Source organism: Elephas maximus, chromosome 2 (assembly GCF_024166365.1).
Source record: "Elephas maximus indicus isolate mEleMax1 chromosome 2, mEleMax1 primary haplotype, whole genome shotgun sequence".
NCBI lineage: Eukaryota > Metazoa > Chordata > Mammalia > Proboscidea > Elephantidae > Elephas > Elephas maximus.
The window spans coordinates 49,978,411-50,001,996 of record NC_064820.1 but is presented as its reverse complement, the minus strand read 5'-3'; the positions used below and the strand labels follow the sequence as shown (position 1 = coordinate 50,001,996).

Below are 23,586 nucleotides of genomic sequence, written 5' to 3'. Positions count from 1 at the left end.
GTAGGGGGAGAATATGTGAGGGAGTGACACATGATTAAGCTAGAGAGAAAGGCAAAGGTCTTGTTCTGGGTGTAAGGGTTTCACTTCATTCTGAAAGCTATGGGGAGCTATTGAAAGATTTCTAGCAGTGAAGTGACATAATCAGATATGATTTGTAGAAAGATCATCCAGCAGCTGAATGGAGGATAAGTTAAAGTATTAATACTACCAGTTCTTCTCTTAAAAGTCAAAGCCTCCAGAGCGGTAAAGGCAGAGACAAATCTGGCTTCGGGAATTGGAAAATTTCATAGACCTCCTCGCGGAAGTAGGCAGAGCAACATTTCATGACCAGCTGAAAGAAGGAAATCTTTCCCATAGTTGACAGTGGTCCTGTTCCCATTTTACAATATATTTTCCGAACTCTCTGAATTTATTCTTCCTATTCACTACACATTAATAAGAAAGACATAAAGGTAGGGGAGGAGATCTTTTGATGATTCTCTTCAGGGGATTCCATACAGTGCTTATATTTTTTTAATGTGTCTGTGTGTGTGGCCTCTTGGCATTTTGCAATACCTAACACCTGCTAGTCAGCCCTATATCAGTCTGCAGGTGGATTTGAGCTTCATGATATCTTGGTACTTCTTCTGTAAAACGGGGATAATCAGAAAGTCTACTTCACAGAGTGTGAGGATTAAATGAAATAATACAAATAAAGCTCTTGGAACAGTGCCTGACACACAACAATAAACATTCAGTAAGTGGTGATTCAGTGTTAGAATTGTCGCCTTCCACGAGTAAGATCCAAGTTTGAATCCTGATAACATGTTCAAAGTACGAGAGACAACGTTTTGCCATTCTCACTTCTAAGGAGTATCAAGGCACAGTCACCACCCATCTGTCTGTGGTGGCTTGAGTGTTGTGTGATGCTCGTTTGCTCACTCTTTTTGAGCATACAGCTTGAGTCTTTCCTTTGTAACACAGAAGTCCAGGCAAGAAGAGACTGACGACCATATAAAATAATGGATGTTAAAGTACTTTGAGCATCAAGTCATGTAATTTTAAAATTGTAAGCTTGTCAGTCTAGCATTTGTAATACATGCTCAGTGCTATAAGATAGTTATTTTACAGATGGGGAAACCAGCTTACAGAAGCTAAATCCCTTACCCAAGATCACACAGCCAGTAATGGTCAAGACCCAGATTCATCTGAAGCTGCAGCAGACTTTAAAACCTACAAACCACATACTGCCTTCCTTCCCTGACTTCATTATTTTGGGCTAACATTAACAGCATGACTAATTTACTCACAATTATCCTCATTAAAGCCATTCTTCTCATTCATTTAGATCAAGACTTTAATTTTTTTTATTAGCAAGAACAGAAAGTGGTTAACATAATTTTTTGTTCCTAATTGGAATCATTGTCAAATGAAAAGACTGAAAAACATCATTCCAAAAAACCAAACCCAGCTTCTGACTCATAGCAACCCTACAGGACAGAGTAGAACTGCCCCTTAGAGTTTCCAAGGAGCACCTGGTAGATTCAAAGTGGTGACCCTTTGGTAGCAGCCATAGCACTTAACCACTACGCCACCAGGGTTTTTCTATTTCTCTTCCTAATCAATCTCTCTGTCCTGTAAAGAGTATTACAGTTTATGCTTAAAATACAAGGCAACGATTAGAATTTGTGGAGGTGGATAATCCAACAGAAGGAAAATGGATTCCCCCCCCCTTTTTTTTTGTCATTACTTAACCCTTCATTTGGCTTTAGCACCATCAGGCCTGACAAAAATATCATTTTACACTTAAATACCTAGAACTGCGCTGTTCAATGCAGTAGCCACTAGTCACGTGTTACTGAGCACTTGAAAGGACGCTAGTCCAAATACACATATGGTTTCAATTAGTAAGAACATTTCATTAGTGTTACATGTTGAAATGATAATATCTTTGATATACTGGGTTAAAATTTATTATTAAAATTAATTTCACCTGTTTGTTTTTGCTTGTTTGCTTGTGGCTTCTAGAAAATGTAAAACTACACAAATGGCTTGCATTATATGCCTATCGGACAACATTGGTAGCATATAAAAAGAAGGAAGAGTTTCATTCAACGGTAGTGTATTTTCTGAAAATTTCTGGAGGGGCAGAGAAAAGGGAAGATATTGAAGCTTGTGACAAACCAAACCAAATCCTCCGCGGCCCAATCCATTCTGGCCCTGTAAGGAAGCGGAGGCCTGCCCCGTAGGGTTTTCCAAGGCTGTAAATCTTCACAGAAGCCGACTGCTACATTTTTTTCTTCCACAGAGCGGCTGGTGGCTTCGAACCGCCCACCTTTCAGTTAGCAGCCCAGCGTTTTACCGCTGAGCCACCAGGGTTCCCTTCCGGAGGTAAGTACCTAACGGGAACTGAAAAGGGTAGGGGGCGTATTTTGAACGTACTAGTCCCCTCCCCCGCTGCTAACGAAGCAGGTGGCAGAGCTTCTTCCGGAGCTCGGCTTCCCTGCCAGTCCTGGGCTCTCGGCGGGAGCCTGGTCATTGAACACACCTGCGCGCCCACGGTGGTGCGCGTCCGCGAACCCTGGCGCCGGGGCCACACCCCCTCCCCCCGTATTTTTATTTTCCTGGCATCAACCGTCAGTCTCGCACTTGTCTCCTGAGAACCATCGAATAGATCGGGCCTAACTGGGGTAAGCGTCCCCATCTCCCCCCCGAGCCGGGCCCCGGGAGTCGAGATGCCTCCGCCCGGTCCCCGCTGCCCAGCAGGGACGTCCTGCGGCCGAGACGCCGCTGGCCGGGCAGCCTGCTGGACCGCAGCAGCCTGCCCTGCGGGACAGTAGGAATCGCAGCGGGCGCGCCCCGGGGCCTCCGGACCGCGGGGGGCCGCTGTGACCCGCCTCGCCCCCGCCGCGCCGAAGGCGGTGGCGCCGGATTTTAGGGGAGAATAAAAGCAGAGGGTAGCTCTGGGGGGCGGGCGCTGTGGAGTCGCGGGTGCTCAGCCTGCCGTCCGTTCCGCCTGAAGCGCGCAGGAGCGGAGCCGGGGCCCGCCGCCCTCCTCCTCCATGAGGCCCGAGTGAAGCGCAGCGGCAAGAGCCGGCCTGCGCTGCTTTCCCCCGCGGCCTCTTCCGAGCGCAGCGGCAGCGGCTCCGGAAGGAGGAGGAGCATGTCGGACGGTTTCGATCGGGCCCCAGGTGCTGGTCGGGGCCGGAGCCGGGGCCTGGGCCGCGGAGGGGGCGGGCCTGAGGGCGGCAGTTTCCCGAACGGAACCGGGCCTGCAGAGCGGCCGCGCCAGCAGCCGCCGCCGCAGCCCAAAGCCCCGGGCTTCCTGCAGCCGCCGCCGCTGCGCCAGCCCAGGACGGCTCCGCCGCTTGGGGCCCAGTGCGAGGGCCCCACCGGCCCCCAGCGGCCTCCCCGGCCCGGGGCGCTCCCAGGTACGGAGGAGCTCTAGGGAAACCCCGTCCTCCCGGGCCAACGCCTCCCCACGGGCCTTGCGCTCGCCGAGGGCCGGCGGACTCTCCTTCCACCCCCTCCCCCCAATTCCCCGAAAGCATCCCCCGAGGGGCCCGGGTGTTACGGGGTGGGGATGGGCGCGGGACGGGGCTTTGGAAGGTGGCCACTGGAATCCTTTGTGCGCCCCGGCTGGGGGAGGGGCCGGTGCGCGGTCTCGGAGTTCTGCCACCCAGGGGAGGAAATAAAAATTGCCTCCCCCTGCCCGGTCCTCTAAAGTAAGACGTAAGCCGAGCTACCACTGCATTTGAAACGGCTCCTAAATAAAAGAAAAACCAAAACCCTCAAGCATTCATTTGGGAGGCAGGTAACGCTCATAAATGAGCTACAGCCAAGTCTATTGTTCCTTTTTGCAGGCTCTTTGTGAGTATCCCGGAGATGACCTTACATTTCGTGATGATTTTTAAACTCTTAAAGAGTTAAAAGAGATGACTTTTTAGTATATACAAAGTCATTACACAAAAGAATGAACGAATCTAACACTCCTTTTTATCTTCTCAGAACAAGCGAGGCCCCTGAGAGCTCCACCTAGTTCACAGGATAAAATCCCACAGCAGAATTCAGAGTCAGCAATGGCCAAACCCCAGGTGGTTGTAGCTCCTGTGTTAATGTCCAAGCTGTCTGTGAACGCCCCAGAATTTTACCCATCAGGTTATTCTTCTAATTATACAGTAAGTACTCCTTTTTACTAAAACTCGGGGTTAACATTAACTGGAATAATGTGATTATTAACCGGTATGTTGGTGCTTTTTGTATTTTACGTAGCTTTATTATGAATTCATGAGGAAACAAAACTTTGTAGTTATTATATTCATGGTCTCAGAATGTAAGCTTGACAATAGGACTTTTTTGTGGTTTTGTTCAGTGCTGTTTTGCCAGCATAGGCAAGTAAACCTAATTGATGTCAAGGAAATTGTCAATCTGTAAAACTAGAATCCGTTTCCAGACTTATGGACAACTACAAGATAGTAGCCTGACAAAGTTGATTTTTAATTTGATTTTTGTAAGATAAGTGAATATTTACTAGTGGCTTTAGGATAAATTAAATAGTGGCTTTGCTTAAGTTAATTTTGAGGTAGGCTTTTGAATGTGAAGAAGTGCACATATGGGTGAGAAGTACACATCTGGGTCCTTGTTTTTAGTAATTATTATTCTGTCATCTTAAAATGGAAGTGTTTCTGGTGCTACATACCTATTGTATGCAGAAATGTCGCATGGGTTTTTGATAAAGTTTAAATAGATATAAAGAATTTTTAAACATTCAGATTAACCTTTGACAGTGTAAGAATTTTTTTACAAATGGTCAAACTTTTTCTAAACAGCAGAAGAAAGCACAAAGCCCAGTTTGGAATATGTAGAAAGGAATCCGTCATGCTAAGTAAACCAAAATGAGTAAATGAGGAGAAATTAAGTGGGGCAGGAACCATGCTCCTAAGTTGAAGAAATAATCGATAATACTATAGCATAATTCCTATTTTTCATATCTTCTTAAATTTATTGAAGTGTATAACATATAGAATGGAAACCTTGGTGGCATAGTGGTTAAGTGCTACAGCTGCTAACCAAAGGGTCAGAGTTTTTAACATATAAAACTATAGAATAGAGTGTATAGGGTATAGCTCAAAGTTTCACCAAGTGAGCACCTGGGTAACCAGCATCCAAATCATGAAGCAGAATGTTACCAGCACCTCAGAAGCCCCCTGGTAATGACTACCATTCTCCAAGTGTAACTGCTATTTTGACTTAATAGAACAGATTAGTTTTGCTGCTCTCAAACTTTACATAAATGGGAACATACAGTATATATTCTTTTTGTTACTCATTTTGTAGCATGTAATTAGGTGGTTTAGCCTCATAGCATTTTATTGAATGAATATGCCACAGTCTATCCATTTGTCTGTTGATGAACATTTAGCCAGCTTCTAGTTTGGGGGCCGTTACGATTAGTGCTGCTATTCCTACTCATGCCCTGGCGGACATATGCCCTTATTTCCATTTTTTTTTTTATATACCTAGAAGTGGAATTGCTGGGTCACGGGGTAGCACTATGCCCAGCTTTAGTTGTTAGGTGTTGTTGAGTCGATTCCAACTCATAGCGACCCTATATACAACAGAATGAATACCACCTGGCCCTGTGCCACTCTCACAATTGTTGCTATGTCTGAGCCCATTGTTGTAGCCACTGTGTCAGTCCATTTCATTGAGAATCTTTCTCTTTTTTGTTGCCCTTCTACTTACCGAGCATGATGTCCTTCTCCCGGAACTGGTCCCTCATGATAACATGTCCAAAGTATGTGAGAGGAAGTTGTGCCATCCTCGCTTCAAAGGAACTTAGAGACTACCTACCAAATACTATAGTTTTTACATAGAGATTATTCCAGTACACACTCTGAGTATGTGTGATTTGCAGTTGTTTACTTCCTCTTTAGTACTTTGAATTTTCTGTTGTTTAAGGTTAGCCATTCTGGTGGGTGTGTAGTATCTACTTGTGGTTTTAACTCAGTTTCTCTGATGATTAATGATGGCACACCTTTTTTTGTTTATTGGCTGTCTTTTCCATATCTAATAGAAAAGGTCTGGAAAGGCTGTACTCCATATTTTGGAAAATCCATGCATCTTAAAGTGCATAGGAAAACCTTTGGGGTTGGGAAGGAAAAGTATAGACATAGCAGGAAGTGCAGTTAATTTGGGGTAAGAGGGGCCATCTGCCATGTAAAGTAGAAAAGAGAGCAGCTTGGGCTCTTGCCAGAAATTTTGATTTGGCTCAGAGAGGAAAAGGAGCCATTGGAGAGCTGTGAGTAGTTGAGTAAACTTGGCCTTGTTAACAGCCACAAACAGCTCTCTATTTGTTTTTTCCCTGTGGACTTGGGCTACTTTATGATGAGGAATAAAACTCTTTTTATATAGTTCAGGTAACTCTTCACTATAGAGCAGTTATTAAGTTATGTTGATCCACTTGTTTTGAACCACTGTCATTTTTCAGGGGTTCCCTGCTGCCCTGTAATGGACCAGCTCCTTCTGTGCTCAATTCACTAGAATAGATTGCAGACTGGAAGTCTGTGGCTCACATGTGGCTTGCAGGTGTCTCTTTTTTGGCCCTCAAGGTGTTTTTTTAAAAAAAAAAAATGTTTTTAATTAAATTGGATATTACACATCTGATTTCCCTTGAAATCATAAGAACCAGCCTTTCTGTGCTGGCATTTTGGTAGAGCGAAAATTGCCTGGAGCTGAATAGAGGCAGCTGTCTTTAGATGGCACTTGTGTGCTCTAATATGCTGCCTGGCTTATTTCATTCCTTTATAACTCACCTGGATTCTGTAGGGGGAAGCCCTGGTGTGGAGTGGTTAAGAGCTACGCCTGCTAACCAAAGGGTTGGCAGTTCAAACCCACCAGGCGCTCCTTGCAAACTCTACAGGGCATTTCTACTCTGTCCTATAGGGTCGCTATGAGTTGGTATCGACTCAATGGCACCGGGTTTTTTTGGATTCTGTAGGCATTCAAGCTTGCTATCCCTGCTTTGGTACATTCTCTAGCCTTACTAGCTTACTCTAATGTTGACCGTCAGTCAGGGCTAAGTTTTTCTTAAGCCACTTAGTCACAGAACAGCTGAATCTTTGTTTTTCCCCAGATTCTTAGAATAAAATCTTGTTAGGGAAACTTACCTTATCGTAGTCATAATTCAAGGCTAGCTACATTCACTCACTCATTCCACAAATAGCTGACAATGAGTCAAGCACTGGGATACAGCATAAAAATCTATTACTTGGTATCCCTGTGCTAGGTCTGTGCTCAGGAGTATATTTTTTCTCTAACATCCTTATGGTAGTCTTTTGCTCTGCTTTCTTAATCCTTTCAAAGCCTCAAGGTTTGTATTTCCTCTAATCCCACTGCTAGAATTTCCTACTTTCCATGTCGTCTTGCCATTGAGTTGCTGTATCCCATCTCCTCATGGCCATTTGCTTCTTCTCAGACAAACCGTTGTATCTTGAGTATTTAATCATAGTTCACTTACTAGAACCAAAAATTCCACAAGTAATTGGTAAAGCATTTTATTAAGAGACAAAAGTTCTTCCTCCCTCCTCCAAAGAACTCAGTTTATTTCTAAGCATCCTCGTTTAAGTTACTGCTCGGTTTTTCTTCTGTGTTCGATAGCGACATCGTCCAAAATTATTCACAGTTCGTAGTGCTGGACCTCCCATTGACCACTCAACCTCTGTAGCATGATCTCCCAGTTGTATTGGTACTATTTTTGTGATAGTTGCTGATATTTTTCTGATTGCTAAATCTATTGTCCTCTTAACCCTCATCTTAGTAGACTTCCTCAACCATGGTACCATTTGTTCAGTTAAAACAAGTATGAGTCCCAGAAGGGCTAGGTACCAGGGACAGCTTCTTAGTCTTTCAGAAGGTCTTTATTTTTATAAGGACTAAATATTAAAAATATTGGTTTTGTTTTAATTTTTTCTTCTCTGTGCATAGACTCACCATCATCCTTTTCAGATTTTAACCTGTGGGATTATTCTATAGCATTTGATACTATGGTCATCTTTTCCCGTTTGCCTTCTTCTTTGACTTCTGTGACAGTACCCTTTCTTCATCCTCCCAACTTGCTGATCAGTCCTTCTCCCCTCAGACTGCAGTCCCCGAAGTGGTCTTTCTATTTTATGAGCTCCGTTGGTGATCCTACTTATCTCTTAGAATCTGACCATCACTTACAGGCTAATGACTCTCAAATCTAATTCTTCTGAATTCCAGGCTTGTTTTTCCATTTGTTTGACGTCTTCATAAGGGTGATCTCTCACAAACTCAAGGATAAAACAATTTGTCATCTGCAGACCTCTTTTTATATTCTAAGTAGCTGCTCAGGCTAAAAACTTGGTGATGTGTTAACTCTCCTCTCTCCTTCACATCCTTGCCCTATTTCAGTCCATTTAAGTAAAATAGTCTTGCCTGTTCATTATCCAAGTGAACTGCTCCCCTAAGCCAGGAACTCAGGGCAGGAACAGCCCCTTTGCCTAGGCACAGACATAAGGGGTCCACGGACTTTAAGTGCCATTCACCCCTGCATAGACCTGCGTGGGCCCATTTCAACAGTGTAGGTCCTCATTAGCACAGTATAACAGGGTGTATACCTGAAGCTTGTTTTCATCTGTATCTGCTCTAAGGGGAAGTGACAGAGTCATGACATTTGACACCACCCTGCCCATTAAGCAGGGTCCTCACCTACCCACATCAGAGGCCTGAGGACTGGTGGTTCCACCCACTCCACCAAGCCACCTGCAACAGTGGTCCAAGAATAAGTGATGACTCCCACCCAGTCCTTACAGCCAACAGCATTAGGTGCCTGTAGTCCGGCTACAAAATCCACCTACCTACATGCTCTAGGGAATAGGGACATGGCCTTCCTTCCAGACACTCGGGCAGCAGTCAGCCCCGTGTCTTGATCAGTGCATGTCCCCCTACTGCAGCCAGATACCTGGGCCTACTCCAATCACTTCTGCCCGTCTAGGACTGTAGTTGAGAGCCTACACCACACAGAGGGTGACTGACGACCTGGACACCTGAGCTGAGCCCATACAAAAAAAGTAAATGGACTCCTGGGGTCACATACCTAGTAACAGCTCTAGCCACCTGGAGACAGGACGTAAGAGCATCGAAGACTCAAATAATCAAAGTAGCTCGTGTGACCAGTTTGTTTGGTCAAATCAAAACAAAACAAAACAAGAAGCTAGGACACAGTAAGCAAACATAAAATAAATACACACAATAACTTATCGATGGCTCGGAGACAACCAAAAAAAAAAAAAAACCCATTGCTGTTGAGTGGATTCTGACTCATAGTGACCCTATAGGACAGAGTAGAACTGCCCTGTAGAGTTTCCAAGGAGCACCTGGTGGATTCGAACTGCCAACCTTTTTGGTTAGCAGCCATAGTACTTAACCACTATGCCAACAGGGTTTCCTTGGAGACAACAGTCAATACCAAATCACATAAAGAGGCTAGACCGTGATGGCTTCACCAAGCCACCAAAACAAAGAGTCAAGAAACCTTCCAGAAGAAGAGAACTTCTTAGAATTACCAGAGGTAGAATTTAAGACTAATATACAGAACTCAGGAGATCAGGCAAAACTCAGAACAAGCCAGGGAACACATAGACAAAGGAATAGAGGAACTTAAGAAGGTTATACAAGAGCATAATGACAAATTTAATGGGTTGCAAGAATCCATAGAGAGGCAGCAAATAGAAGTCCAAAAGATTAACAAAATTTCAGAATTAGACAAGTCAATAGAAAGTCATAGGAGCAGAATTGAGGCAATGGAAGTCACAATTAGTGAGTTTGAGTATAACGCACTTGACAGCAAATTATTTGAAGAAAAATCAGATAAAAGAATTAAAAAAAAAATAAGAAACTCTTAAGAATTATGTGGGACTCTATCAAGAGGAATAACCCATGAGCAATTGAAGTACCAGAACAGAGGGGGATAGCAGAGCATACGGAGAGAATTGTTGAAGATTTGCTGGCAGGAAACTTCTCTGATACTGTGAAAGATGAGAAGATATCTATCCAAGAAGCTCATCGAACCCTATACAAGGTAGATCCCAAAAGAAAGTCACCAAGATGTGTTAGAATCAAACTTGCCAAAACCAAAGATAAAGAGAGAATTTTAAGAACAGCCAGGGATAAAGGAAAAGTCACCTACAAAAGGGAGTCAATAAGACTAAGCTCTGACTACTCGGCAGAAACCGTGCAGGCAAGGAGGCGATAGGATGACATATATAAAGCCTTGAAGAAAAAAATTGCAAACCAGGAATTATGTATCTAGCAAAACTGCCTCTCAGGTATGATGGTGACATTAGGGCATTTCCAGATTTAAAAAATTGTAAGACAAAATTATGGTTTTAAAGTATATTTTTGCTGCAATGAATGACGCTTATAGAAACAAGGAGGAAATTAGTACCTTCAGCTGGCATCTATAGACTAAACTTCCTACCTTTCATTATCATTAATAGTTGTAGCATACTACAAGTTTGTGAAGCTCTAATCTGTATTTTAAAACTTAAGCTAGTTTTTAAATTATAAAATTCACATATGTACGTGGTTAGCATTAAGTATAGGAATCCCTAGAGTGGTGCAGAAGACTGAATGCTCTACTACTAGCTGAGGTGACCCCCCCAGAGGTGCTTTGGGAGACATACTGGTGATCTGCTTATGAAAGGTCACTGCTTTGAAAACCCTGTGGAGCAGTGCTGCACTGCACACGTGAACTCGCCGTGAGTCAGAATCTACTTGATGGCAACTCACAGTACCATCATTTAGTATCTAAGGTGTACATTTATTATGCTTAACTGCTTTCGCAATTTACAGTAAAGGTTGAACATTTATAATATGAACATTTCTTCACTCTCCAGAGGTAACCACTGTCGTCTCTGGTGTATCTTTCCAGAAACTTTCTTTGCGTGTATGAGTAAATTTCTGTTTTAAAAAGTTAAGTTTTGCTAAACTATGGCTCTGTACTGTTCTTTTCATTTAGTACACTCATATTGATTGATAAATAAAAAATAGATCTTGTTTTCTTAAGTGGCTGTTTGATATTCCATTATGTGGAGATATTGTAATGTGTTTAACCGTATCCTTGTTAATGAATTGTTAGATTTTTCTTTTGGGGGGGGCAGCGAACATCCTTGCATATATATATGTCTTAAGCTGTCAGTTATTAGGAGTATAGCATAGAGATTAAAAGCACAAACTTTATTCTGTGCTCAGTCCTTGCCTTCTAACTAGCTGTGTGGCCATGAGCAAGTCTCTTAAGTCAGTACATGGCCCCTCCTTGCCCACAACCCGCTGCCCTGTGGTTTTCTCATTGCTCTTGGAGCCAGTCTGCTTAACATGGTCCCCAAGGCTGTATGTGATCTGCCTCAGTGACCTCATTAGCTCTGCCTCATCCATGTTTCTGTGTTCTGGCCATACTGTGTTTTCTGTTTTTCAAACATGTCAAGCCAAGAACCTATCTCCTCAGAGCCTATGTGCTTCTTGTGCCACCTGCATAGAATATCATCCCTCAGATTTTTTTTTTTCCTCCCCTTTGTCTCCGTTGAGATGTTAAGCCTTCAGAATTCTTTATTAACTGTTGTTTGTTTGTTTTGGTATTTGTTTTGTTTTTTCAGTTTACTTCAGCATATGAATGTATATTCCCTCATGGAATATAAACTCCTTGAGAGGAGAGCTTTGTCTGTTTCATTCATGGTAGATATTCACAGCATGGCCCTACCCCCAGCACCTATAGAATAGTCTTCGGCACTTAGTAGGCACTCAGACAGTTTTGATGGAATAACCAGGGTGATTGAACTGCTCTGTGCCTGTTTCTTCACTCATGCAAGGATGTTCGTAATGCTTACCCCCAAGTTTTCTTTTTTAGGGTTAGATGAGATAATGCTTGCAAAGCCTTCACACTATCAGTTATTATACATGCAATTGGCAGCTATTTGCTTCTTAGAGTACTATCCTAAGTGCTAAGTTACATTGTTTTTTATCATTCTATTTTTTGGGTACTTTTTGCACTCTAGCCTCTTTATGTATGAATATAAGGCTATTGGATTATATGTTTTGGGTATGTTTCAGTGTTCTCTTAGAAATTAAAAAAATGTAACTTGCTTGAACGCTTACCGCTTTTTGCTATGTGCCAGTTACCATTCCAGAGGCATTATAAACATTAATTCGTTTGATCCTTGTAGCAACCCTATGAGATACATACTGTTATCTACATTTTACAGTCGAGGAAACTGAAGCACAGGAATTAATTCACTGAGTCACACAGCTGGTGGTGCTTCTGATTAATGAATGTGAATTTCATTTAAAATGTTAATGCCTTTAATTTACAGGGGAGTTGTTGATAACTTGGATTCAGTTGTGTGATTAGACAAAAATTTCATGTGTGAGTTTACCTGCTGATCTGCTCAGTGAACATACATGAGCATGATACGGACACATGAATCTGCTGTTTCTGCAGCTGCTCTTTTTTCCCCGAGCGCCTCTCCTGGTGCATGCAACTTGTCGTGTTAAATATGTCTTTAGGGACTAAAGATACACAAAAATTACGCAGCATGGCCTCTAAGTCATGGTCAGCTGAAGAAATAGCAGTCAGTACCAACATCGGAAGAATGACTGGCTGTGTCAGTCTGCCTGCTAAGATGGTATGTGCCTCTCCAACATGAAGCTTTTCTAAGGGTGTTTTTGACTCTGTGTGATTTATTTTTCTTTGTGCACTCACTGACTGCAGCACTTGCCCCCTTGACAAATGGTTCTATACAGTAGTGATCATTCTTTTATATGGTTTCTCATTTTGTCTTCTTTTGAAGAAGGGTAAGTTTCATCGAGCAACATAGGTATTATTAGGTCGTAACTGTTAGGTGAATTTTAAAATACTTTGGTTGGTATTCCAAGCATTGAAGGTGCAAGGGTTGGTATTCTGGTCTTATATGTTTGCAAAATCCACCCTGCTTAGCCTTCTGCCATTAATTTAAAGAGTGGGAACTACCAAAGGTGACAGTGGTAGAGATATTAGCTAGAAACTTCTGCTGCTGTTGAGGTTGATTTGAAACCTAGATGTAACAGCGAGAAGTCTCCTGTCCGCTGTACACCGTGATGAAATTTTGACACTCAGGCAGTTTATATAATCCCTGTCCTTAGGAATTAACAGACTGGTAACAGACTTAACTAGGTTTCTTTTCAACGTAGAAATTGACAGATACCTACAAGATGAGTTGGAATCGACTCGACCGCAGCGGGTTTGGTTTTGGTTTTGGTTCTACAAGAATACGGAGAATGGTGAAATGGATTTTCACGGCCTCAACGGCTACATGTAGCCATTGTTTCTACTTCCCTGTTCTAGCCCCTCCACTCCCATTTTGAGGCAAATTTTAGATCTTATACATAAATAGATCATATTCAATTTTTATATTGATATTGTAGTGAAATACTGGTTTAAACTTTATTTTTTTAGATGTCTTATAGATCTGGCAGGGATGAGAAGACCATTCCCTACCAAGCTAAATGAAGCCCCTTTGTTACATCATCACACTTTGGTTGTTGGGCAAGGAAGAAGGATAGCTCAGTGGACTTAATTTTATTAAAGAAAACAATAGCAAATTTTATATGTGAAGGATCCTTAAAATCATTTGTGCTAGAGATACTCCAGTTTAAAGCCACTCATGTTTGTTTTAAGCAGTTGAATGGGTTAATTTTTTAATTTTTTTTTTTTTTTTTTTCAATTTTTGAACTATAGGAATCCTATGAGGATGGTTGTGAGGATTATCCTACTCTATCAGAATATGTTCAGGACTTTTTGAATCATCTTACATCGCAGCCTGGCAGTTTTGAAACTGAAATCGAACAGTTTGCAGAGACCCTGAATAGCTGGGTTACAACGGATGATGCTTTGCAAGACCTTGTGGAACTTGTCTATCAACAGGTCAGCACGTGTCCATCCTCTGATAGTTTTCCTGAAGCCCCAGGATGGCGGCTACTCCTGGAGGGAGGGCAGGTGTATGTTCCTCTGCCTCTACACCTGTTAATTGTCCATGGTTCATGGGAACTTTCATGTTTCTTATGTGAAATTCCTAATAGTTAAGGATCTAGGGCTAAAGCCAGGCTGGACTGCACATTCACCTCTGTAGCCAAGGCTTTGCATGGGCACTTAGGAGGCACTTCGGGCGTTGATGAGGAGGGCTACATGAATGTCACACCTTCTTTTTTGCTTTTGTCTTATAAGGTCTAAAATAACAGTATACGGAAAAGACTGAGATTTGTTTCTCCTAGGTGTTGAATTAGGTGACGTTATTGGAGTAGAAGAGGAAAGACTCAACGGAGAACTTTCTTGCCTCATAATGAGTCTTTTTTTTAAAAAGCCAGACAACAAAACACCTTGTCTTTGAGTGTCAACATTTCTACTTGTCTTTGCTTTCTTTTGGAGTCCCTGGGTAGTGTAAACAGTTAACATGCTTAGCTGTTAGCCAAAAGATCGAAGGTTCAAGTCCACCCAGAGGTGCCTCAGAAGAAAGGCCTGGTGATCTACTTCTGAAAAACCAGCCACTGAAAACCTTTTAGAGCGCAGTTCTACTCTGACACACATGGGGTCCCCAGGAGTTGGAATTGCCTCTGTGAGGACTATTTTTAAAATGTTCTTTTCAAATTTTCAAGGATTTACATCTGAATTCCTTGAGACCTTAAATGTCTAATGTGAGTCTAGATTGTTTTTTCACAGTGAAAAGTTTTGATGCCAACATATTGGTCATTGATAGAGTAATGCTATTATAAGGGAAATAAAGTATAACAAAACTGGAGTTTGAAGACTTTTTTTTTTTTTTTTTTTTTTAATGCAAACTGTATGCAAGACTGGCCAAAAACAGGTAGAAGATGAACAGACATATAAACTGAGTGTTCTTTAAGTCATTGCTAAAAAAGGTAACTCAAATTTGAAATACATGGAAGGGTGCTTTTGACAGTGAGTTGATTTTATCTTACCTAGTATTTCATTTGGCTACTTTCCCAAGTTGTTTTGAATTGTTAACTGGACCCCAAGATTCTAGCCAACTCTCAGGTTTCAGAAAATGCCTGAGATTTTATAGGTAGGACTGCTCTATTTGTCCTGATTCCTACTTTCTACATCTAAATGGATTGGAAAGTAATGAGATAAGAAAATGGAAGAACTGTGCTTATTGTTTCTTTTCTGGTTTCTCCTCTGTTTGGTCTTAGTTCTTGAATAGGCTGCATGGTTATAGTTCTTCTGGGCTAGCCAGAATGTAACCTGACAAGTTACAACTATTCCTGTGATTGTCCCAAAGCCAGTTCTTAAATATGTAGTCTGTAATATTTAAAGTTTTTGCATTTTGAGGTGTATGGTATACAGTTATAATAGCCATGTAGCAGTCCTGGAGCAGCCAGTCTTAAAGGAATAGGTCAGAAGTTCCAGGAAAGTCTCTGGTAAGGTGAACTCAACTGTTATGTTTAAAGATATTGAGAAGTAATATACAAATTAGTGAGCTTAGGGATACATCAACGAAAAGTACGGTTACGCTCTGCATAATGTCTCTTCTGGTAGTGTCCAACCACATATACATCCATGGTCCCATAAGGTTATAGTAGAGTTCAGAAATCCCAATCAGAGAACAGGGCCAAACACAACACAAAAGGAAACTTGCTTGGTCCTTTTGGAAAGCTGGAGGGTTCGGTTGTACATAACGTCTACTGACCACACCAGGCTCCCCTGGATCCTGGGCGTTTCCATACCCTGATGTTCCGTGGACTTCACCCTCTAAGCCACCCTAGGCAGTGGGACGGCAGCCTCCAGGGGCCTAATTTGGCATGGTGTTCACACAATGTCAAAATCACATAACGTCCGGTTTCACAGAACATACTGTGTATGTTTAACGATGCATGACAATATATAAAAACAAAGTAGAAAAAATGAGTAAGTCTGGGGAGAACAATGTCACTGGAGAAAGGAAAAATCAGTATTTTACATGGTTCAGCTGTAAATGGACACACCAAACTAATTAAATCATGATATAACCATATTGTTGGAAGGAGTTGGATAGAGTAAAGCAGTATGAAAGCTGAACGCTCATCTTTCAATGTGGAGAATCAATAAGAAATAATACCTAAGCTGAAAAAACTGTGTAGCATGGAGATACAGAGGCTAAAAACCTTTTTCAGTGGAAGAATTGAAAGTGGTTGTTTAGTGAAAGTAAAATTGGAAGTAGGAAACTGTTTAATATCAACCCTTATGGAACTTTTTAAGTCTTTAACCATGTGCATGGTAATCTAAAAAGTAAAGGAAATGAGGCAATTCCAGTAAGTTTTTGTTTGTTTTAATGGTACCTGCTAAACATACATGGCATCAGGAGAAACCAGTCTTTCTCCCTTGATGAAAAACTTAACAGGATCCATTGTAAGCGAGGAAATAATTAAAAAAAAAAAACGAGGAAATAATTAAGAAATAAAAATGTAATTATGAAGCACTTACTACCTGCCAGGCACTGCTAAGCACTGGACATGTAGTTAACTCATTTAATCCTCAATGGTTGTGAGATACTGTTATCCCCATTTTATACCTGAGCAAACTGAGGCACAGGGAAGTTAAGTATCTTGCCTAAGGTCACCAGAGCTATTAAATGACACCACATAGAATGTGCGAGGCACTAGGCTATTTGTTAGATCTAGACTCTTCAGTTAACCACTTTTGTGACCTTGGCAATGTCCCCTAACCTCTTAAAATGTGTTAGCTTACCTAATAACTATGATCTCTAATTTTTTTTTTTTAACTGCACTTAAAGGGAAACTTTGAGAACTGTAGTCTTTGATAAGTACTACTTTGTCACTGTCTCATTTTTAAAAGTAAATCTGTTTTGATTTCCTCCTTACCCCCAAGTGTCTATGGAATGTTCTTTAAGTGTTAGTCTCTTGCGCCAGGTAACATTAATCACATCTTTAAGAATCAAGAAATTGAGACTCAGGGAAGTTTAGTGATGCCCAGGGTCACAAAGCAAGAGGCCTGGGAATTTTGTTCTAGACTGGTAGGCATCAAAGTCTGTTCTTTCGTGCCCAGGAGATATATCAGCTATTTGGCAAGTATTCTCTTCATTCGTAATTGTCACTGTGCAAGTGGGTGCATGTACATATTTTGTGCGGAAATGGGTTAGCATAAAGAGGCATCATCTAGTTTCTGGTACCTACGTAAATGTGGGAGAACTTGGTTAAACATTTTTTCTTTGCACTTGTGTTTCTTGGTGTAAAGTAGGAGGGAGGTTAAACTTAGTTTCCTCATGTTTTAACAATTAGACTTTCTGTACAATATGGTCAGTTTGGAGAGCAGAAATGATTTTTTCTCTTGAGAATGTGGCTGTTAAGTGTTTGCATTAATAACTTGATGTATCTGTGTCACACAAAACTTTTCTCTTTGATAGGCCACGTCTATCCCAAACTTCTCTTACATGGGAGCTCGCCTGTGTAACTACCTGTCTCATCATCTGACAATTAACCCACAGAGTGGCAACTTCCGCCAGTTGCTACTTAAAAGGTTAGTTTGAATATATAAAATTGAAGGAAATTACTTCTGAATGTGCTAGAATTTAACTATTCTTTTTCTCTAAAAGTGGTATGTTTTATAAGAGTTGCAGGGGGGTTAGGGTAGACCATTCTTATTTGTATAGCATTAGATGTTTCTAGCCAAATATGTCAGCGTTTTTTCCTATAATGTTCTCTCTCTTTGGCTTTGTGCTTAGAAAGATCTTCCCTTTCCCAAGATTTTCAAAATGATCACTTATGTATTTTCTAGCACTTTCATAGTTTTGGTTTGAGAAAGGATCTAATTTTATTTCTTGCCACACGTTTAACCACTTTCTCCTCTACCACTTTTTTGAATAATTCATTCTTTTGCTATAGATTTGAATTGCCACCTTCATCATACTGCATCCTTTGTAAATTTGGGTTTAATTCTGGACTTTGATTATATTCCATTGATTACCAGTTCTATTCCTGTTTTATTATTCTACTGTTAAATTATCTTAGCTCTAATTTATTTATATTTATTATGGTTAGTTCCCCCCCTTTCTTTTTGGTAGAATCTTTGCTATTCTTGCATGCTTCTTTTTTTTCCAATGAACTTCAGAATCAGCATATGAAATTACACAAATAATCTTGCTGGTATTTGTAGATACTTTTTGGGATAATATTGAATTCATAAGCTAATTTAGAGAAAACTAATTTTCATATTGTAGTTTGTCCATTAGTTCTTTGAAGACACTTAATGGTTGTGAAGTATTCCTTCGTGTGGTTAAACTGCAGTGGGACAGAATAAAGAATTGAAAAGTAGACCCCAAAGATATTTGAAAATTAAGCTTTTGATGAAGGTGGTACTTAAAATATATAAAATTCTGCTAGTGGCACAACTTATTATTTGGGGAAAAACCAAAAGCTGAGTTCCTGTCTTCTTATATCAAAATTCCAAGTATACAAAGACTTAAATAAAAATGAAGTGGTTAATACTAGGGAAATTGACAAAAATCCTGGGTTGGTAAAGGCTTTTTAATCAGAGGTTCCTAAAACAAAGAGATTAGTAAACTTAATTACATATGTTGTTGCTGCTGCTGCTATGTGCCATCAAGTCGGTTCTGACTCATAGCGACGCTGTAGATTATAATATTTTAGGGAGGCATAAATTTATATAAAGTAAAAGTAGGGAAATTTACACTACATGACAATGAGCTGATTTATTTAATACAAAAAGAAAGACCTCTTAGGAATGACTAAGAAAAAGTCTAGTATCTCAATATAAATATTTTGAATAGCTCTGAATAGGTACTGTTCAGAAAAGTAAGTTACAAGCTTATCAAAAGATACTTAACCTTACCTGTTATTAAAGAAATGCAGTTATAGCTTCTGGAAAGAGATACAAATGGGTACTTCTAGGAAGTCGGATGGCAGAAAGGCTCCTTATCTTATTCCCCGGTGCTGCTGCCTGTGCCTTGCCTTAGAACCACTTAGAGACTTAAAATAGGGCTCAGACCCTGGCCCCCACCTTGCAGATTTTTATGTATTTGAACTGAGGTGGTGCAGTGGTTAAGTGTTTGTTAACCAAAAAGGCTGGCAGTTCAAATCTACCAGGCACTCCTTGGAAACCCTGTGGGTTCTACTCTGCCCTATAGGGTTGCTGTAAGCCCAAATTGACTGGTCAGCAACCGGCTTGGTTTTTATTTTTTTGGACTGAGGTGGAATGTGGGCCTGGCTTTTCAAAGATCCCCAAGTGATTATCCCCAAATGCAGCCATGGTCAAAAATCATCTTTCCGGTTCTCTCACTTTTTACCTCATCTGTGCTTCTGTAGTGCAATAGCTCTGCAAAGATATTAACATGGGGAGATGTCAGTGATATAACAAGTGAAACCAAAAAATCATTGCCATCGAGTTGATTCTTACTCATAGTGACCCTAAAAGACAGAATAGAGCTGCCCTGTAGGGTTTCCAAGACTGTAATCTTTAGGAAGCAGACTACCCAGAGAGCAACTGGTAGGTTCAAACCACCGGTCTTTTGGATAGCAGCCAACAGCTTCACCACTGTACCACTAGGCTTCCTTAACAACTGAAAAGCAGGGCATAATTCTAGTATCTCTTTCAAAAATATATATACATACTTTGAAAAAACAGGAAGTAACTCACAGCCTCTATCTCTGGGTTCAGTGATAAGAACTTTTTTCTTTGTATTTTCTCTGTTTCAGCCTTCTAAAATAAGCATATATTGCTTCTACATTTGAAAATCTTTAGCTTAAAAGGTTTAGGGGTTTTCCTTCTCACTGAAACAGTAAACCATGTGCAGGGGTAGGAATTTACTTTTGCACATACATTAGCGTATGACTTGGCAACGGGTTTAACAGTGTGAATAAAACAAAAAGGAGGTCATTTCATCACAGCGCTTACTGTGCAGAGCTGGAAATGAACAAGCGGAGAAAGGAGAGCAGCCAACAAGGTGCTTGGATAACTGAGTTGGCAGTAATTAACGGAGCCTTTCCATTATTAACTAGGGTGTTCTATTTATAGATATCTCAACTTTTTTTCTGAGGATCTAATTTAATATGTACAAGGAGATAACAAATATCTTCCTGTATCTGACTTGAAGATAAACCTTTGTAAGTATTAGATACACCTTTGTAAGTATTAGAATTAGCGTTATAGGCACAATAAGCTGTACTGGGTTTATGGTTGTTTCACAAAACTGACCTAAGGTAAAATCTTGGACAAGATGTGATTTCTTGTTTTTTGTTTTAAAAATTTTTTACAAAGCCAGTCTAAATGGGGTCCTTCATGTATGGAAGTCATTTGGTCTCCCTGAACTCCTGCCTTTGCCTTTAAAAGAAAACTGTCAAAATTGGTTTTATAAAACACATTACTGTCCCAGAGTCTTCTTACCAGCTTATCAATAAGGATGAGGAAAAATACTAACAGCAAAATGATAAACTTTTGAGTCCGTTTAAAAAATTCATTTTAGTAACAGTAGCTGACACTGTCACTGACACAGGCAGTAACATAGCTTATTGTAATTATTTTAAATATCTTGTAGGAACTATATCAGTAAGACCTGAGGATTTTTTGTTGTTGTTGTCTGTATGAGGCAAATGGGCTAAGTCGGGGGAAAATAAAGCAAGGGAAAACTAGTTATTTGAAACCACACTGTCTCCACTGAAAGTAGAAACCAAATGAACCGCTTTCTATATTGTGACTTCAATTAGGAAATTTTTTCCCTGCTATAATATGTCTCTGATTTGTATAATGGAAATTATGAAGATAATGGAGTTGAGTCTAAAAAGAATTCATTTTATTTTCAGCTTAGTTGGAGGCCATGTATATCTATTTTAAAGGTCTTTTTCAAAGTTCTTATATTCAGAAAGAGTAGACAATGTTACATTGCCAAAATGAGTAAAAACACAGTGCTTTCTTAACAAAAAAACCTATAGAACAATAAATAAGGTGAGACTTTTTTTTTTCTTTTTGATGCCAATATGTTACAAACCTCGTAAAATTATGTGTCTTAAACATTTTATAAACCTGATCTGATAGTTTCACTTTCAGCTACTCCTATCAGTTTCATAAAACTAGGAGTTTTAGTACTAAAAAATAACATATATTCTGGTCTGTGTAAGAGACAGGAACACATTTTCTTTATTCTAGGTCAGGGCATTGGGGCATTGTGCCTGCCTCTGTATTGTGTCCGGACAACCAAATGAACAAATGGTCATCTTGTTTGACTATTTAAAAAACTAAGCAATGTGAGGTTATAAAAAGTGTGTCTTTATTAGATGTCGGACTGAATATGAAGCTAGAGATGAAGCTGCAAAAGGTGATGAAGCAACTCGAAAACGATTTCATGCATTTGTACTCTTCCTGGGAGAACTTTATCTTAACCTGGAGGTGAGGAGAAATATTTTTGTTAAATCCTGACAAGGGCTGAGGACATAAATTGATTTCAATAAGCAGTTTGTGTTCACATTTCCCTGTTGCCATATTAAGAGTGAAATGGGAGAGGGGTAATGGGAGAGAAAGGAACTAGTGACTTAGCACCTACCTATGATCATGCCTGTATGCTAATGGAATGTTTAAGTTTTCAAAATACCTTTTTGAGCCTTTGCATCATAAATGATTAGTATAATTAGTATGTTGACTTCAAAATGGAGGCCCAAAGCAACTGACTCTACAGAACAAGAAGAGGAGAGACAATAGAGTTTAACTTTTCACCCTAATTCATGCAGAACAGTTCTTCTTTGCCCTATTTTATGTATTAATCTTCCACATAAAATGCACTTATACAAGGTGTACAGCTGAGCATGTTTGTAAATTGGTGTTATGCTTGAGTGTAAGCTTGCTAGTAGGCAACGTAAGTGCTGAACATTGCCGTGAAAACTTTTTTTTAATGACTGGTGAATCCAGATAGAGGTTTATACCTTCTTAAACCCTGATTTGAAGAATTAATATCATAAACACCACTGAAAAGACACTTGAGTCCACTATCAAGTGTGCATCTCAGTGCATGTAAGGTTTTTATCCAATCCAAAGGCTAATTTACTATCCCTTTGTTTTTTTTTTTTTTTTACCACCAGTGGACTTAATTTTTTTTAAAAGCTCACGCCTTACTCTTTTTCAGTCTAAATTTTATATAAGCCAAAATAAGACCAATCTAAATTAAAATGTTCCTCAAATGATAAGTCATTTTAAGAATGCTACTGAGTATTTCCTATGTGGAAGTAATGATGCTAGGTCTGTAGGAATATAAAGATACGTGGCTTCTGGACCTAAAATTCCTCTGGGAGAGATAGATACGTATACCACTCTAATGCAAAATAGAGTATGTTTAAATGCTATAAGAAGTATGAATAAGATGCTACCAAAGGTGTTAGTAGCTTAATTGACTAGAGAATATTTTTTGAAGCAATAGCTTTAAAGTGGGCTTAAATTATCCTGACTATGGTATTTATGATAAATGAAAATTAAATCTTACTTGTAGTTAATAGTTTTACTAGAAGTGTAAAGTACATGTAAAGTAATTCTAGCTAATTCTGTGAAAATACCGGACTCTGTTCCTATGATTTTTGTACTTTTAACTGAAATGCTTATTTTGCCACACATTGTTAGACCATTTATGTATCTGTATTATATTTTGGCATGATTGCTTTTAATTTTCTTTTGTCCCCAAAGATCAAGGGAACAAATGGACAGCTTACAAGAGCAGATATTCTTCAGGTTGGTCTTCGGGAATTGCTGAATGCCCTCTTTTCCAACCCTGTGGATGACAACTTAATTTGTGCAGTAAAATTACTGAAAGTAGGTTTTACTTTTTTTATCCTTAAGATTTAACTGTTTTACACTTTAATGTATAATACAGAGGAAGAAGAAAAGCACGTATAGTACACAAATGAATTAAAGATAAAATTATTATTTTAAATATTGACATTTTATTTTGACTGCTTTTAAGTTTTTATGTATTGGAGAAACTGTATACTTATTGTTTAATATAAAAAACAAAAGGTAAAGTAAGAAATGGAAGTCCTTTGCCCACGCCCACCCTCCCCTTCCCATGTCTGTGTGTGTGCTCTTATGCTATCTTCTTCTGTTAAACAGCTTTCTTTTTTCCCACTTAACAATAGATCTTCCCATGGCAATATGTGCACAGATCTCCTTGTTCCTTTAGTAGCTGCTTAGTATTCCATTTTACACATGTGCATTGTTTATTTCGTCTGTCAGTGAACATTTGGGTTATTTTCTGTTTAGCCTCTGCAGCACTGTTAGTAATCTTTCATCATATCTTTGTATGTGCAGATATCTCTTTAGATTAAATCACTATGCATGTATTGGGTGGGTCAGCAAGCATGTGTACTTCAAATTGATAAGCGATGCCAAATGGCCCTCCCAAAGGCTGAGCCAGAGTGTTTATTACCTGCTTTACATTCTTAACTTTTTTTTTTTCTTGATGGTTTTTGTTGTTTAATTCAAAACTTTTGTATTTGTTACTTATTGCGTATTTCTACTTCTCATCTGTTGTTTGACCTTTTTAACTT

The 23,586-nt window shown here is 39.9% G+C and overlaps 1 protein-coding gene across 3 annotated transcripts in view; it reads left to right on the top strand.

Annotated features, from left to right (window-relative positions):
• Nucleotides 1-2,497: 2,497 nt before the first annotated feature.
• PAIP1 (poly(A) binding protein interacting protein 1) overlaps nucleotides 2,498-23,586 on the top strand; it is a 36,671-nt gene continuing 15,582 nt past the window's right edge. The window contains exons 1-6 of one of the 3 annotated variants that reach the window (XM_049863378.1): nucleotides 2,498-2,669; nucleotides 3,988-4,157; nucleotides 13,772-13,957; nucleotides 17,451-17,563; nucleotides 21,334-21,445; nucleotides 22,727-22,852. In XM_049863378.1, coding sequence (XP_049719335.1) covers nucleotides 4,059-4,157; nucleotides 13,772-13,957; nucleotides 17,451-17,563; nucleotides 21,334-21,445; nucleotides 22,727-22,852 — 636 coding nt within the window. In that variant the 5' untranslated portion in view covers nucleotides 2,498-2,669; nucleotides 3,988-4,058. Of the gene's footprint in view, nucleotides 2,670-2,893; nucleotides 3,411-3,987; nucleotides 4,158-13,771; nucleotides 13,958-17,450; nucleotides 17,564-21,333; nucleotides 21,446-22,726; nucleotides 22,853-23,586 lie in introns of those variants that run through there. The other 2 variants (XM_049863363.1, XM_049863368.1) reach the window with 2 other exon arrangements.